Below are 15,290 nucleotides of genomic sequence, written 5' to 3' on the forward strand. Positions count from 1 at the left end.
CAAAGCACCAGTTCATGCTGTTTTGTTTCAAACATCACATGCTCATTTTGGGAGGAGGGGAATTCCTGGAGGGTCACTGATGTCAAAACTTTATTCATTCATGCTCATTGTGCAAATTCAATCCTGACTTCAGAGAAAAAAATAAATAAAAATAAATAAATAAATCACAAAAGTAGGTAAATTAAGGAAAAAAAAATGAAAAAAAATGCTATTAAAAAAAAGTTAAGACACCTGATCATGGTCGATGTCTGCATCTCCTGTGATGACAATCCTCTTCTCAATTCTCGTCTCAGATATTCCTCCTTTCACCATCTGATCAACCCAATCAAACCCAAGACAATTCAGTCAATTTAGTCTAAGAAAACACCCATGCAAAAAAAAAAAAATTAAATGCATTTCTCCATTCATTTTAAATAGGAAGTAAAACATACACTGCAACAATCAATCCTTTTTTGATTATCCAGTTCACGTTTTGCTGACTTAAGATGAACTAAAATGAAGAAAAGTGATTATTACTCACATCAAAAATGTCAATAATATAAAACGACTAGACCCACAGAAGGGTCATGGGCGAGTCCCCAAACAAATGTGCAGATTTCTTGCAACATTGCACACAAATTTGCTCTTTTCGTAATTTATATTGTGGTTTGGGTCAAAACAGTTGGCATCTTTAAAAAGTGTGTCCATAAAGAAAGTTAGGAAAAAACTGATCTAACCCAGTGTATAACATGTAAAACAGTGGAGGTTAAGACAAACAGACACTGTTCTAAAGGCTTTGCATTTCAAGGAGACAGAGGGAGCAGCATAGATGAACCCTGACCTTTGTGATGTGAGTGGTTGTGGTGGTGCTGGTGGTTTCTGAGGTGATGGTCTGAGCGCTCAGCAGCACCCCGGGGTCTGCGTCACCATTAGTGTCAGCCTGGTGATAAGCAAAACACATAATGTTGAATAATTCAACTTTGGATGAGCTAAAAAAAAACATCTTACAAAGGTTTTATTATTATTATTATTAATAATAATAATAATAATAATAATAATAATAATAATAATAATAATAACCCATGAAAAGGGCAACACTAATATTCATTGGAAGATAAAATAAGTCTATTAAATGAAGTCTATTATTCAGTCCTATTTAATCAGCAATGAGAGTGTGAAATGTGCAGCTTCTTGGCTGCAGCTGGTGTTTAGAGAATTTTCCAGAGTGAGCTTGGTTAATTACAGCTGCTTGATGGGGCTAAAAACTAGAATTAATAGTAGAAGATGAGCCAGCGCATGTTCTACAAGAGGAACAGAGAGCAGAATTTATGTATAAATAACTGGGGCCTGATATGAGCTTCCCCCGTTTCAAAGAGCAGCAACTACCACTGGTGTTCAGCAATGAGAGAGTGTGTATAATGTGGAAGCCGTCTGCAGCCTGTTCTACAGTTAGTAGAAAAAGGTGACGACATCAAGGTTTGTTCGTGTACCTCTGCTGCCTCATAGGTGATGGTTTTTGTCTCTGTGTGAACCACAGGTATCTCTTTGGTTCCCACCTCACTGATTTCAAGACCCTGGGGGAAGAAAAGAGGGACACATTTATATATTCATGTGCAGAGGGAGTACAGCAACACCAATATAATATCCTCTGCTGAAATTAGATGACATAGCTGCAGGTGTTCACTATTAAATACAAGACTGTACTGTTTAAACAGCACTAGGATGTTGTACACAACATTACATTGACACAAATAAATACATAACCAGCACCAATGCACTCACTGTAGGGCTTAGGGCTGGGCAATATATCAATGTTGTCTTAATGTTGTGACATGAGACAAGATCCAATTTAGACAACGTTGAATAAATGAGTGAAAAATACTAAACATATATATTGATTAAAGGTGCCATATGTAAGAATGTGGCCAAAAACGGTTACTACATTAAAATTCAAAATACAGAGGTCTTTTAGGTTTCGTTTTCTGACGTAACTGGCAACCCGTGGTTGCTCCGCAGCTGAGACTCTACTGACTGCAATGAATGGTAGACGGCGGTAGGTGGCGCCACATGCCAAAACATGATTTCAAAACATAAACATGATTTGCAGTCTGCAAAATATTTTTTTTAATGCAAATATTCTGGCTGTACTGTTGTTGTTGGTGAGTTCAGTTTGTTATATGAACATTATTCCTGAGTCTCTGTGACATATTAGGAGGATTTCATGGCCAGTTGCTTAAGGGATATTACATAATGCACCTTACTTGGAATCAACAAAATTATATGGTAAAAAAAAAGAAAGTAATTTAATGGCAATTGTTGCATGTTAAGCCTATTTTTTGTTATAGCAAAATTTGACAATATTTATACATAGTTACACACATAAATATCCTTCATTTAACATCAAAAAGCCAAATAGATAAACCGTTTCAGGTATTACCTGAAATTAAAAGTAATACGGATCAAAAAGAGTATATATTTTATGTTAGAGTGTTTTTAGTGTATCGTCACTCACTCTCTTTGAGAAACACAAACATCTCAAAAGATCACGAGTCCAGAGAAAACCTGTGTGCAGCTTTATATCCACATATATCTCTTATATCGCGATATATCCTAAAACTATTCAGATATCATCTATGAAGCCATATTGCCCAGCCTTAGTAGGGCTGAAATCTCTCACCGAGCATGCAATCATGCATTAGTTCCCAAACCTGTGAAGGACAAGACACTGGAGAGGGGAAAAATCACAAGGTTTTGATCACGGGTGTATTATAGGTAGCCTTTTCTGCTCAACGACAAACTGTTGAGTTACGAAAGTTGAGGTGCGGCTGCTGAAGTTTTCGTCTTTGATTATTCGTTGTCAGATTGTGACAGCAGGAGGTGAGGGAGGCGATGGTGAGGTTATGGGGTCGATAGTTGAGGCAGCTGCAGTTGGGGTTACCTCCGACTGAGTCATGGCCGAATGGGTGAGCGGGTGAGCAGTCACAGTCACTCCACATGGGGCAGACTCCCAATCTTGTTCCTGCGTTGCCCCCTTCTTCAGTATGTCAGGGTTTGTCACTGCTTCTGATCCGATAACATCTCTCCCTTCTAAAACCTTTCCATCACTGTCATCGTCTACTTCCACTCTCACCTCTGCATCATATTTTCCTCTGTCATTTGCCTCTTCCTGCTTCATCCTCTCACTTTCATCCTCTGAGCAGTCCGTCTGTATGCAGTAGTATTTCTCTTTTTCAAAGGGAGGTGGGTTTAAGATGTCTGGGAGGGGCTTTAGTGCTTCATCTTCTTTGATACTATCATTTTGCTCTGTGGGAAACTCTTCTTCCTCGAAATACTCCACCTTGTGGGAAAACTGGACTCTCTTGCCTACATTACCTTCTGTCTGCTTTCTCTCTCTCAAATCTACCAATTCATCATCCAAACAAATCTCACCTCCTCCATCTTCCAAGTCCACCTCTTCTATCAACAGATTGTCTTCCTTTTCTTTGTCTCTAATGGGAGTATTACTGAGATTAATACTGTCATTTTCTGACACCAGAGACTCCTCCTCAACACATGCATCCTCCTCCTCTTCATCTATTAATCCCTCATTTTCCTTTACTGCAGATTCTGTCAGAGTGCTATCATCACAGAGACTCTCGTCAAATCCCAGAGTTGTTGCTACTGGCTGCAATTCTACTTTCACATATGTGTGCAGTTGAAGATGCTCTAAAAACGGGGCTTTTTTGCAAAGAAGCAAGTCGGCTGTTGGATGTGCTGATCTACTGTCACTATTAAGCGTTGTTATTACACATTCTAGCTCCTCTAACACAGGCTCCGCTAACACTGGTTTCAACAGGGAGCAGTGTGGTAGTGAGGTCTCAATATTCACCGTTGGCCCTGGAGACTCGGCTGGCGCTGCCTCCGTCTCTGTGGTTAATGCCGCCTTCTGCTCTGGCTCTGGTGATGTCTGTGGAAAATAAGGATACAATTAGGTGGCGACCGCCATGACAAAAAAAATAACTTTCACATCAAACCTATTATAGAAAAAAAAAGAAGATTATTTTAGTCATAAGAATCAGACAAACAGAATCAGAAGGATATTTTAATGGGCACAAACATTTTAAGATAATTTTTGTGGACCAGAGAGGAGTGGTCACCTTTTGGGAGTAGGGGACCCATCCCAGCGTAGACTGATGGGACAGAAAGATGGATGGACACAAGAACAGAGAAAAAGTCACAAGAACACTCAAGAGCAAAGGGAAAGAGGAGGTGGAAAAGGGTCTGAAAGGTAAGATTTTAATTTGAATGTATGGAATACCACTATAAAGCTTGTTAAAATGCTGAAGTTGAACATATCCAACAACCCCAAAGTGGTTTGAGTGTTGTTGAATCTAAGAGCAGCATATTTGGACCAATGTGTGTTTCTTAAGACGAGTGGAATCTCTTTTCAGGTAAACCCATACATTTGTTCATAGGCAATAGGGGATTTGGGAGGATGAGGCGGGGAAAGCTGCAGTAGTTGCATGGGGCCAGGGCTATGAAGTCTCTGCTTTCAGGGAAACTGAAAAGGAAAGAAAGGAATGATGCAGTTTTTTCCCTTCCTTATCAGCAGTAGTAGCCAGCTGCTAAAGCAAAGGGAATGGTTTTTAGCTGTCAACAAAAACAAAACATATTGTGTCAAGATGAAGCAGCAGGGGCCTGGACGCAACACAAATCAGCATTTTGGCAAGTGTGAGGGTAAACACTGAGTGTTAAGGTGAAGTTAGCCATGCACAGTGCACTGTTGTTAGACTGGTTTAGCTGCTGCAGGAGGGAAGGCGATGGAGAGTAGGCTGCAGGTGGTGGTGGAGATATGGACAGGGGGTGCAGCCAATACTTTTTTTGTTGCTTGAAATTTTATTTTCATACAGTACCACAGCTAAGGTTGTAGCTGAAGATTCAAAAATTGAGTTCTGAGTGGAGTCGGACTTTGACTGTTTGGTCTGGGCGATTTCTTCGAAGGTGAAGATTTCGGCTTTCTGCTGCAGGCTGTCGCAGGTTTTGGTCTCTCTGACTTCCTTTGCAGACACACAGATGACCTCTGACGCCTCAGCCTTCCCCTCCTGGGATATCCATGACGCCATGGCCTTTTTCGGCGAGTCCATACCTTTCATCTGAGTCATGTCACCAGCTTTCATTTCAATCTTCAGACTTGGAGTCTTGACTTCATTTGTCATTTGGGCTTTGATGACAACGGCAATGTGATCTTTAACAGTTTCTTTCTCTTTAGGAGCAGACAGTAAATCGGTCTCTTCTCCGTCCTCTCCGGGAACAGCAGGCACATCCTTTTCAACTGTGTTTTGGCCCTCTGTGTCCTCTTTTAGGATAATCAGAGTCCCTTTCTTGTCAGTGATTGCCTGGGACACTTCCTGCCTGACAGCCCTGGGGCTGATCTTCACCATCGACCTCTCAGACACTTCATCCTGGGAGTCAGGTGTCTTCTCTTCCGCCTCCCTGAGGGTCCCATCTATGAAGACGTCATCATCCATAGTGGTTGATAGACTAATTCCGTGAGGCCCAGAGGAGGTTGCACCTTCTGTTACAACACTATCCACCACGTACTTCACCAGATATCCTGTGGCCTGAGGAGACACTTGGCTTATTGGTAAAGAGTTGTTTGAGTTATTTGACAAAGGGAAAACAAAGAGCCAACATACGGCAAGAAGAAAAGGTTTGATAGAAAATGAGACACACTTCAAATGAGGTCTGCAATACTGGGGCAGAGATGGAGTGTTTGAACACAACTTGACTTTAATTTTCTGTCATGAGATTTTAACTGTAAGATTGTAATTTATGATTAAATCGAATAATGATTCGATAAATGGATGTAGTTTTCTATTCTGAAAAAAACTTTATTTCAGTTATTTATGAGGAAAAATGGCATGTGAAGGCATAGTTTCCAAACATAAACACAGTTGTCGTGCTCATAAATGTCTGGAGCAAGGTCATGGAAAAAAGGAAAACATTTAAAAGCACCACAATCACAAAATGTCAGAGTGAAAAAACCAAGGACAATTTTTACCTCAGTGGCTTTGGGCTCCTCATCCTGTTTCCTCTCATCTCCTGCAGGCTCCTCATCTTTAGTCTGTGGAAAAAAACATTTTTTTTTTTTTAAAAGGTCACTCACATATTGATACAACCACAAGTAAATCATGATCTGGGACACAACAGCTCCTTCAGAGAACCATCCTTCTTTCATTGCAACCATAAACCATTACGGTCAGCGAAAAAGAGTCTACAGTCAATGATGCTCATTAGCCCTGCGTTCATTTATCAGATTGACTTACACATTGCAAATAAAACAGAAGCTCCCAAAAAACCCCAGAGTACTGGCAACAACCACAACAACCACATTTTCCAATTCATGAGTTCCTCATCCATTACTGAGATAAATGAATGTGTTTAAGCTGCTGATGATGCCACACTGAATTTACTGCATCATGGCTCTACAATCACTCCTCAGGTTGATGTCTTGGTGACGTCATGCTGCTTCAAACGCACATACACACACACACACACGTCGTCATTCAGTCTGCTGTGGACTGCGGCTTACGTCCTGTGGCTCCAGAGGTTCTATCATTGGTGCTTCGTCTGCTCTGGGCGAGTGCACGGGCGACGAGGAGAGCCGCTTCTCCCACTCTGTCAGGCCCGGCTTGTTGTCGCCGGTCTCAAGGAAGGAGCGCTTCAGTTCACTGATGTTGGTTTGATGCTTGGCCACCTCCACTAGTGGCTCCGAGTCCTGCAGTAGCCGTAGTAGTCAATCATGATACATTTGAGATGATGGAGGAGCAGGAACAACGGCCATGCGCAATGGTAGCAATGGTAGCTTGCATATCCAATGAATTTCCAAAAAAATAACTGGTAGAGACCTTTTACAGGCCTTTTTGGGTTGGTGTGCAGGCTACCTATAGTGCAGGCTATACACACAGCAACAGGTTCACTTACATGAGCTGCAACTACACCCTAAATGCCAGGGTCATTTAGGGAAAGGTGATTACAATCAAACGACACAGCGTCATGCGCATGTTCACAGATTTACTGTCACTTGTTAAGTTAAGCACAACACTCCCAGATCTCGTTAGACGTCAAGTTCTCTCTGCAAAACACGGACTTCTCACCAAAATAAATTTGGATGTTCACAGCAAGAACACCGTTAAAAGTGAAATGTCACAGGAAGTTCAGGGAAGAGTAGCAGAGCTACTTGCATGTTAGACCTCCATGTTATCATTTAGGATTCCTTGCAACAAAATCACACGCAGGCATATTTCACTCATGCGTTGTTTTCTTACCAACCTCTAGCATCAGATTACTATGTCTGATAAAAACGTTCTCCCCTGTTACTCGTCTTATGAAACTATACTGAAAAAGGAAAGAGGGGAGAGGAAGTGTAATTAAGGTTCAATTTAGGCTCTTGTTAAGAGAGATTAGACCTTTCAATTCTGAGACAAGGCTATCAACGACGTGATGGTAAAAGTCACTGGAAAATAACCTTGAGAAATGAGCTGGAATGGTGTGTTTAGAAGCGACAGCTTTGCAGCAGCAGCGGTCTACAGTGTGAATTCAGGCAAGAGTGAATGGGTCAGTCCCATGTGTGTGTGTGTGTGTGTGTTATGATAATGTCAACAGCAGCAAGCAAGCTGAAGCGGAGGGATGATATGACCGATGTAAGAGAGGCTCAGTGCATCTGCTGGTGGTGGTGGTGTGATGCACTGAACAGGGCCGTAAAACCAACCCAGTGTACCTGAGTCTGCATCTCAGAGTCCTCCTCTGCTTCCGACTGACGGCAAGTAGACAAGGAGAGGGACAGAGAGCGTGAGACGAGGAAAAAGACACAGTGAACATGTCAAGTGAAAAGGAAGACAGAGATGCAAGCAGAGAAGTGGGAATGACTGTTTGCAAAACCCCTCCCATTAATGTCATCGCCTGACACAGTGGACCGAACAAGGTTTACTGATGCATACATGCAAGTCATAGTGTGGCACTGCTTTTAAATCATTTGGATTTAGAGGGTGGTGTAAGTGTTAACAACATAGTCTTTCTAGTGAAACATATGCACTGCACTGTTGTAACTAAATGCTGGTGTGACATTTAATTGGTTTTCTAAACAATACAATTTAAAGCTCCCATAGGACACATTATGTGAGTTATGGAGGTCTACCTACATACATTAACTTGTTTTTATGGTCAAAAACCTCCTAGTTGCTGTAAATGAGCTGATAGAAATCTCTCCTCACTGAAGCCCTCGTCAGTCGCACCGTTTCAGACTGAAATCTCACCCCCAGAAGACAGACTGTGTTGCGATTGGCCAGCCAGCGTAGAGCCTTCCCAACTGTCTTGTGATTGGTCAATACCTGGAAGTGACGTAATCAGCACAGCAGCTCTCAGAAGCACAGCTCCCCCTCTGGAGCAGTGGATGCACTGCTACTCATTATTAAAACATTGTTTTAACAATGTTTTAAAAAGCGTTCTCAGCAGTTGCTGAACTGTTTGATTAGAACCTTCAGGGCTCCATAAACGAGGTAATGGTGAAGATACACACCAAAAAAACAGTGTTAAATGGAAATTCCGTTCTATGGGAGCTTTAAACATTCAACCAGACAGCAGCTTGGCTCTTTTGAAGAGGCAACTGCCCTTTTATAATATCAAAAGCAGATTCTAAATATTGGCATGTTGGCAGCTAAAAAGTTAATACTATTAAACTATTAAACACATTTTAAATGGTCGCTCAATGGTTTGGGAAAATACATACAAAATACATCTACGGGTTACAGACTACAGCATGTTTACATCATCTATGACTATGAAAAACTATGAAAGCGTCCTAATCCAGGGACCACATACTTTGGAGAGTGTAAACCTGACGGGCTAAACATTAGGAGCTGAGAGGGCGGGGCTTGGCAAACACTCATAGCCACTAGGAAAAGTCACTAATAAGAGGGAATGGTGTTCATTTAAAGTAATTCGTAACATTTGACAAATTTTGGCATAATAGGGTGTCATACATGCACAACATGCAGGTCTTCAAGTTAATCTGGACGTTTCACATTACACCTATGATCCAGTCATTTTTGGGTCTCTCCTTGGTCTGTACACGCGCACATTCATGCTGAAATATGAACATTTTCCCCTGATGTACAGACCTCTGTGGCAGTCATCTCTCCATCAAAGGCAAAGTCAGTTTGTTCGCTGTCAGTCTGCTTTCACAAAACCGTTTCCAAGTGGCAAGCAATAAAAAAAAAAGAGACGGGCCCAACCCAATTTTAAATCCTTGCAAAAAACCAGACAAATAGACTTCTCATATACAGATATTCTTAATTATCACATATTAAACAAATGGAAAATGCACTGCTTGTTTCTGACGACTTCACAGCACAGTATCAGACAACACTGTAAAACAGGAGCAGAAGCAGGACGTGAAGAAAAAGAGAAGCAAATGCAAAGCAAGCAAAAACAGACTCAGAGGAAGTTGAAACCTTCAGTCAGTCACCTTGACATTTAAATAAAATATTTTTAAACTGACCTAAGCTAAATCACGGTAAATAAAGAAAACATTTAACATATTTACAACATATGTGGTAAAAAATATTTTTGACAATTTTGTCACTGAACAGTAACCTGACTTTCAGGCCCTCCCCCCTCCTCTACGTGCATGATGACAATAAAGTTGATGTGGATGTGCTTTGAGTCGTCACAGTCTCTCACTGCATCACAGAATAGATTTCCAAATGCTGGTTGGTGGAACAATATCACATCTTGGCACAGCACAGTGAGATAATTCTCTGAAATGCTGAAAGCCCTTTTCAGCAGAGCTTCCATTTTAACGATCCACTTTAATTTGGACTTCTCTGCTCGAGTCAGATGATGATGCAGAGAGACTGAGTGCTCAGATGAATGTGGAAGTGGCATGCAGCTGGCATTCATCTTCAAACTGTTAATTTGCCATATTGAAAAGCCTTGAGTGTGGATGATAACACTGAGATGGGTTAGTCACAAAGATTCTAAATATGATTTTTTTTGTGGGTGAGAGATTAGTGACCAAATGAAGATACTGTATGTTAAACTTCTGGTTGATATTGCAGTAATATGGCAACGATGATTCATTAATGATACAAATATAGGACTATTATATATATTTTTCACACAAATGAGTATCTAATTGTGTCTAACCCTCTCATAAAGATGACGTAAATACAAGCCATTGAAATATGAAATGATGAAGACTTGCAGGTTCATCTCTGTGTACTTGTGATGTTGATAAGGATGTAGTCTACAGGATGTGTGAATGGGCAGAGATGAGGTTCTGAAAGTAGGGAAACTGACAGACACTGGGACAGACAGTCTCCAGGTCGGCTCTGAACTGGTGAAACAGCAGAGCATGAATCAGGACAGGATAAGGAACTAACAATTACATTTAATGAACTGCAGTTCTAAGCCAGAGGCACTTGAACATAAAGGCGTACGCACGCACACACACACCTCCTCTTCCTCTGAACTGTCATGGTAGCCCTGGGCTATGGAGGCGGTCAGGGTGGCTGCCTTAGGCTCCAGGTAGCAGAGGCACAGTGCCAAGGGGAAGGAGAGAGTGAGGGCATAGGGGACGGAGAAGGATGTGGAGAGCAGGAAGAAGAAGATGAAGAGGAAGCAGGGGATGAGCGATGGTGACTTGATGGGGAGAAATTTCTGCGCACAACAGGGGAGGAAGCGCATCTCTGACAGGTCGGGGAAGGTGATGTAGCCATCCTCGTCCAAGATGGAGGACAGGTCAGGCAGGTGCAGGGAGAAGGAGAAGAGCATGCCGCCACGTCTCGTGCCCTGCTCCAGCCTCTGCTTGCGGGCAGAGAGTAGCAGTGCCTGCTCCTCTAACAAGGCGGCTTTGCGATCGGCGCGGGCTTGGCGACGGTGGCACCCGTTGCTGCTCTTGGCCGGACTGACCGATGAGGCACGTTTACGAGCGTTCTCCCTGCGCCGCCGCCTTACTTTAGTTAATGAAACGGGAGATGAGGGGAGTGAGAGCTCAGAACGGAGGGGATCGGTTGTGTATGCATGATGGGAGTACTGACGGAGGGTAATGTCAACAAAGGGATAACGTGTGTGTAAATGAGGAGTAGAAAAAGGAGACAGGAGGTGAACACGCATGAGCACACACAAGTATAGTGTGGGGTCAAAGGAAGAACAAGAAAAGAAAAGCTTATTAGTAAAGCGCCGAAAAAATGAAAGCACTTAGGCCTAATTCTACTGCAGGGAGTTGAGCTGAAAGCAATTCTGTTCAGCCATATTGTTACAGATAAAAAAAGTTAATTAAGGAAAACAAAATAAAAAGGAGTCAAAGAAAACTTCAAAGCCTCTGAGAGGTTCTTTTATCCAAATGAAACACAGGTCTGACTACAGCAAATGTATCTCAGAGAGGTTTACCTTTGTGTCGTGTCGAGGCTGCGTTGAGGCAGCGGGCTCTGGCGTCTCGGCCGCGTCCATCTGAGCGTCTTCCTGCTCCGCTTGCTCTTCCTCTGCTTTCTTCTCCGTTGTTATCGTGGTGATGATGTCTCCCTTAGCGATGACTTTGGCTGCCCCATCAGTGGCACTATCCTTCATCAGAGTCTCGTGGTTCTCGGTGATGGGAGCTGGAATAGCAAATGATAAAAATGAATGTAATGGACTAGAATCAATGACATTTCATCGTCTGGAGGACTGACTCAAGCACATGACTGTTATAAGACTCATTGTGGCTTTTTCACTGCATTGCAAAAGTGTGTCATACTGTATACTCCGGAGCGACTTATAGTCTGGAAAATATGGTATATCTTCCTTTAGGGAACATTATTAGAAAGCACAACAAATGCCCAGAAGAAGCGGCTTGCCGCGCCGCATCGATATCAATAGGTAGCAGTTCTATTTTTTCCGTTGCCGCTGCTGAACCCTCGTAAATTCCAACAGAGCAGTTCGCACCAGACAGGAAAAGCGACACAGAATCAAAGTAAAACATTTCCGCCCCCATTTCAAAATAAAACACAATACGCAGGTCGTATAGCCTGTCACAATTTCACATCAACATTACGTCGTGACCGGTGCTGCCAGGTCAACAGTCAATTAATCAGAGCGTCTCGGAGAGTCATGATGTACGACGAGAGACTGATTGTTGAAGTGGAGAAATATAAAATCATTTATGACACCAGATCAACAGTTCTTCCATGTCGGAGAATGAAAAGAAGCAGCGGCAATGGCAAAAATAGAACTGCTACCTATCGATAGCGATGCGGCGCGGCGAGCCGCTTCTGGGACGCTGCAGAAACGCGCCGCATCGTGTCTGGTGGAAATGCTCTCATTGATTAGAATGGAAGCGATTTGCAACGGCGACCGCTGACATTCCGCGGCTGTAACGCGTCCAGTGGAAATCCAGGGTAAGGCAGCGTCGATGAATCAATTATTCAATTTGATGAATTGGTTTGAGTGTTGATTTAATAATTAAAAAGTGCTCAGGTTTTTTCCGTGTTGTGGAAAAAACAAGACATTTGAAAACATTTTTCATTTCCAGGTTTGAGAAACACATGGTTCAACATTTAATTCAATTCAATATATGTTCATGATGAAAATGATCATTACACTGCTCCTCACCTCCGTCTAAGCTGCGGGACATGTTGTAGCGTTTGCTGGAGGAGCGTTCAAAGAGCGGAGCGGGTCTGATGATCTGAGAGCTGGCCCTGCGGGTCTGAGCCTGCGTTCTGCCGCTGTAGCGGAACTTGGAACCGAGGGTCATGAACTTCTTTGGAGGAGCCTCAGGGGATACGAGTCTGTGACCAGTCACAAAAACTCACATTCATCACACCAGAGAATAAACTATTACATTTAAGCTGCTCACTGTTAAATAAATAAACTCCTTCTAATTTGAATATTACACAGAGAGCTCTAAAGTGCTAGTCTTAAGAACCCAGGGGAACATTAACTTCGTTTAAGACAGCACAAAGCCACTTTGCATGTTGAGCCCTATTAAACTACAAATATATAATTACAGGTGGTTATCAGTGACCTTGTTTTGACAAGGCTGACATTGCAGAGAAAAACAAAGTAGCCCATGTTTGGCTCTCTATTCTATGAAGACTTTAAATCATTAGTCTCAATTGGTTGGAAGAAAATACAGGTATACAATTCAAGATCCTCTATTGTTTCTTACCTGAAAAAGGTGTGATGTTCAACACAGACCTTCCAGAGCCGTTTGGCAGCGCGGTGATTTGGCAGTTTGAAACCGATAGTGCTTTCAAACTGCTCAAACTGGAATTCAGATTTAAAAAAAAAAAAAAAAAAAAAGTGGTCAGATTTACTGTATATGCCATCTCATGGTCAAACTCAAGCGTGTTCAATGATTATTTTCAGGCTTTTTCAGCATCTTACAGCTGTGGTAAATTGACATACAGTACTATGCAAAAGTCTTTGCTGCTTTTATGTTTGGATTGGAATGATGTGACTGAAAGTTGCTTTTATATATTACCAAACTGTCAATGAGTTGAATTCGTACAACATGTGTATGTAATGCTCAAGCATGTCTTCAAGAAACCTGGTGTAACAGATATTTTTCAGAGCAGATATTTGCAGGAACATGAAATAGCAGGAAAAACAACGGTAACACTAATTAGGGTTCCACTCCAGGTTTAAGAGAACCAGAGTTGTGAATTTTGTTCAAGTGTAATTGGAGGTCACATTAATTGATTGACACTTTAACCTATTGAAGTGTTATTTTAAAACTACATACATGTATCCTGTATTCTCTGGATGTGTTCCAATAAAGTGGTTGAGAAATAATGATACTGATAATGTCATTATCCATCCATCCATTTTGTTTTTGGACTGTTTTTCAACTTCATGCAGAAAGGGCTATGTTCTGACCAGGTCTCAAACCCAGGTATTCTTGCTGCAAAGACAAGAGTGCTAACCAGTACACCAACAGTGTGGCCCATTACAAAATATCTAAAACAACACATCTAGTGTGGGCCTAAAGCCTCTTCTAAACAGTGATATTTTAGCAAACATATAAGTTTATTGCAAGAATCTAATAATCTTTGGTAGGACATAAAGTTTGATGATTGTTCGATGACTGAATTGCAAGCTACGACGTACACCATGGTCAAGACGCAAGGGTAAAACATCGACAGCAAGCGCAGCATCAGCATACACTAGTGCAGTGCCCGTAGGGAGTATGTATTCCTATAGTGGGAGCTGAAGAAGATTTTTCACTTATGGTAACGCATGATAAGGAACGTAAAGGCTAACATAATACAAACACTGTGCAACCTCATTAGGCACAACGCAAATGCTTTAATTTTTCGATAAGCATTAGCGTAGCTAACTGTGCTAGACTTTGGTCGCAAGACCATGGACAACAGCCGTCTGTGAACCTGTCTTCCAGTGCGACGTAAGACCACCGAAGATACTGCCACATTTATACATCTTTCCTCAGACAGCCCAAAACTGCACCGCACATAATGAGGTGGCTTAAGACTTTTGCACAGTGCTATATATTTATAAAAATACATACGCACATACATAAACTTTCAGAGCAAGCCAAGCCCAGATCATTGTGAAATAAATGCCGTTACAATCTCAAGCCCTGTTGCACATGCATATGTTTGCCGTTTCAAATACTAAATCAAACATATGTGAAGAGATGTTGGATTAGGAAACAAGTTAATTTAATCAACTCCAGAAAAAAAAAAATTAGACACTCAGATATGACTTTCACCCGATGGCTGCACTTTAGACTTGTGCTGAACACATTCAATGATGAGATAGAAGTGCAATTAAAACAGTGAGCGTGACAGCAGATACAAACTGAAAATAATCATGAATGACACCAATAATGACCAAGCAGGTCAGCTCAGGCCTTTCCTAACTGAATCCTTTCAATTTAATTAACGTTCTCCTTACCTCGCCAGGCCGGATTTTGATGTAGAAATTGTTCCTCTTGTAGGAGATCTTGAGAATTTTGGGCCAGGCGAACCTGTTGATGCGCAACCTGTCCCTGTAGATGAGGAGGCCACTTGCACAAACTCCCAGCATGATCTCCACACCTTCTGAGTCCTGAACAACACATGTAGACATGCAAGAGATGACACACAGACACAAACATGTCCATTTAGATTAGTGAGATTAGTGGGAAACTAAGATAGAATCTATGATAATCTAAAAGCCTAAAATAAAAATACCCTTCTTTTCGTGTTTTGCTAAAAAAAAAAAAACTTTACCACAAACTCTATGGGAGGAATTAAGGAGCCAGTGCAGGATGAAGTCAACGTGAATAGGGTCGA

General features: G+C 41.8%; 1 protein-coding gene across 2 annotated transcripts in view; it reads right to left on the reverse strand.

Annotated features, from left to right (window-relative positions):
- Positions 1-15,290, reverse strand: part of epb41l3b (erythrocyte membrane protein band 4.1-like 3b) — a 41,612-nt gene that overhangs the window by 5,054 nt on the left and 21,268 nt on the right. The window contains exons 9-23 of one of the 2 annotated variants that reach the window (XM_083907871.1): positions 14,911-15,063; positions 13,163-13,260; positions 12,607-12,782; positions 11,410-11,615; positions 10,474-11,052; positions 9,138-9,191; positions 7,739-7,774; positions 6,551-6,736; positions 6,020-6,082; positions 4,872-5,579; positions 4,116-4,148; positions 3,848-3,925; positions 1,470-1,553; positions 821-919; positions 232-312 (exon numbers count right to left, since the gene is read on the reverse strand). In XM_083907871.1, coding sequence (XP_083763997.1) covers positions 232-312; positions 821-919; positions 1,470-1,553; positions 3,848-3,925; positions 4,116-4,148; positions 4,872-5,579; positions 6,020-6,082; positions 6,551-6,736; positions 7,739-7,774; positions 9,138-9,191; positions 10,474-11,052; positions 11,410-11,615; positions 12,607-12,782; positions 13,163-13,260; positions 14,911-15,063 — 2,634 coding nt within the window. Of the gene's footprint in view, positions 1-231; positions 313-820; positions 920-1,469; positions 1,554-3,847; positions 3,926-4,115; positions 4,149-4,871; positions 5,580-6,019; positions 6,083-6,550; positions 6,737-7,290; positions 7,357-7,738; positions 7,775-9,137; positions 9,192-10,473; positions 11,053-11,409; positions 11,616-12,606; positions 12,783-13,162; positions 13,261-14,910; positions 15,064-15,290 lie in introns of both variants that reach the window. The other variant, XM_083907872.1, reaches the window with a different exon arrangement.

This window comes from Microchirus variegatus (genome assembly GCF_963457635.1).
Source record: "Microchirus variegatus genome assembly, chromosome: 21".
Taxonomy (NCBI): Eukaryota; Metazoa; Chordata; class Actinopteri; order Pleuronectiformes; family Soleidae; genus Microchirus; species Microchirus variegatus.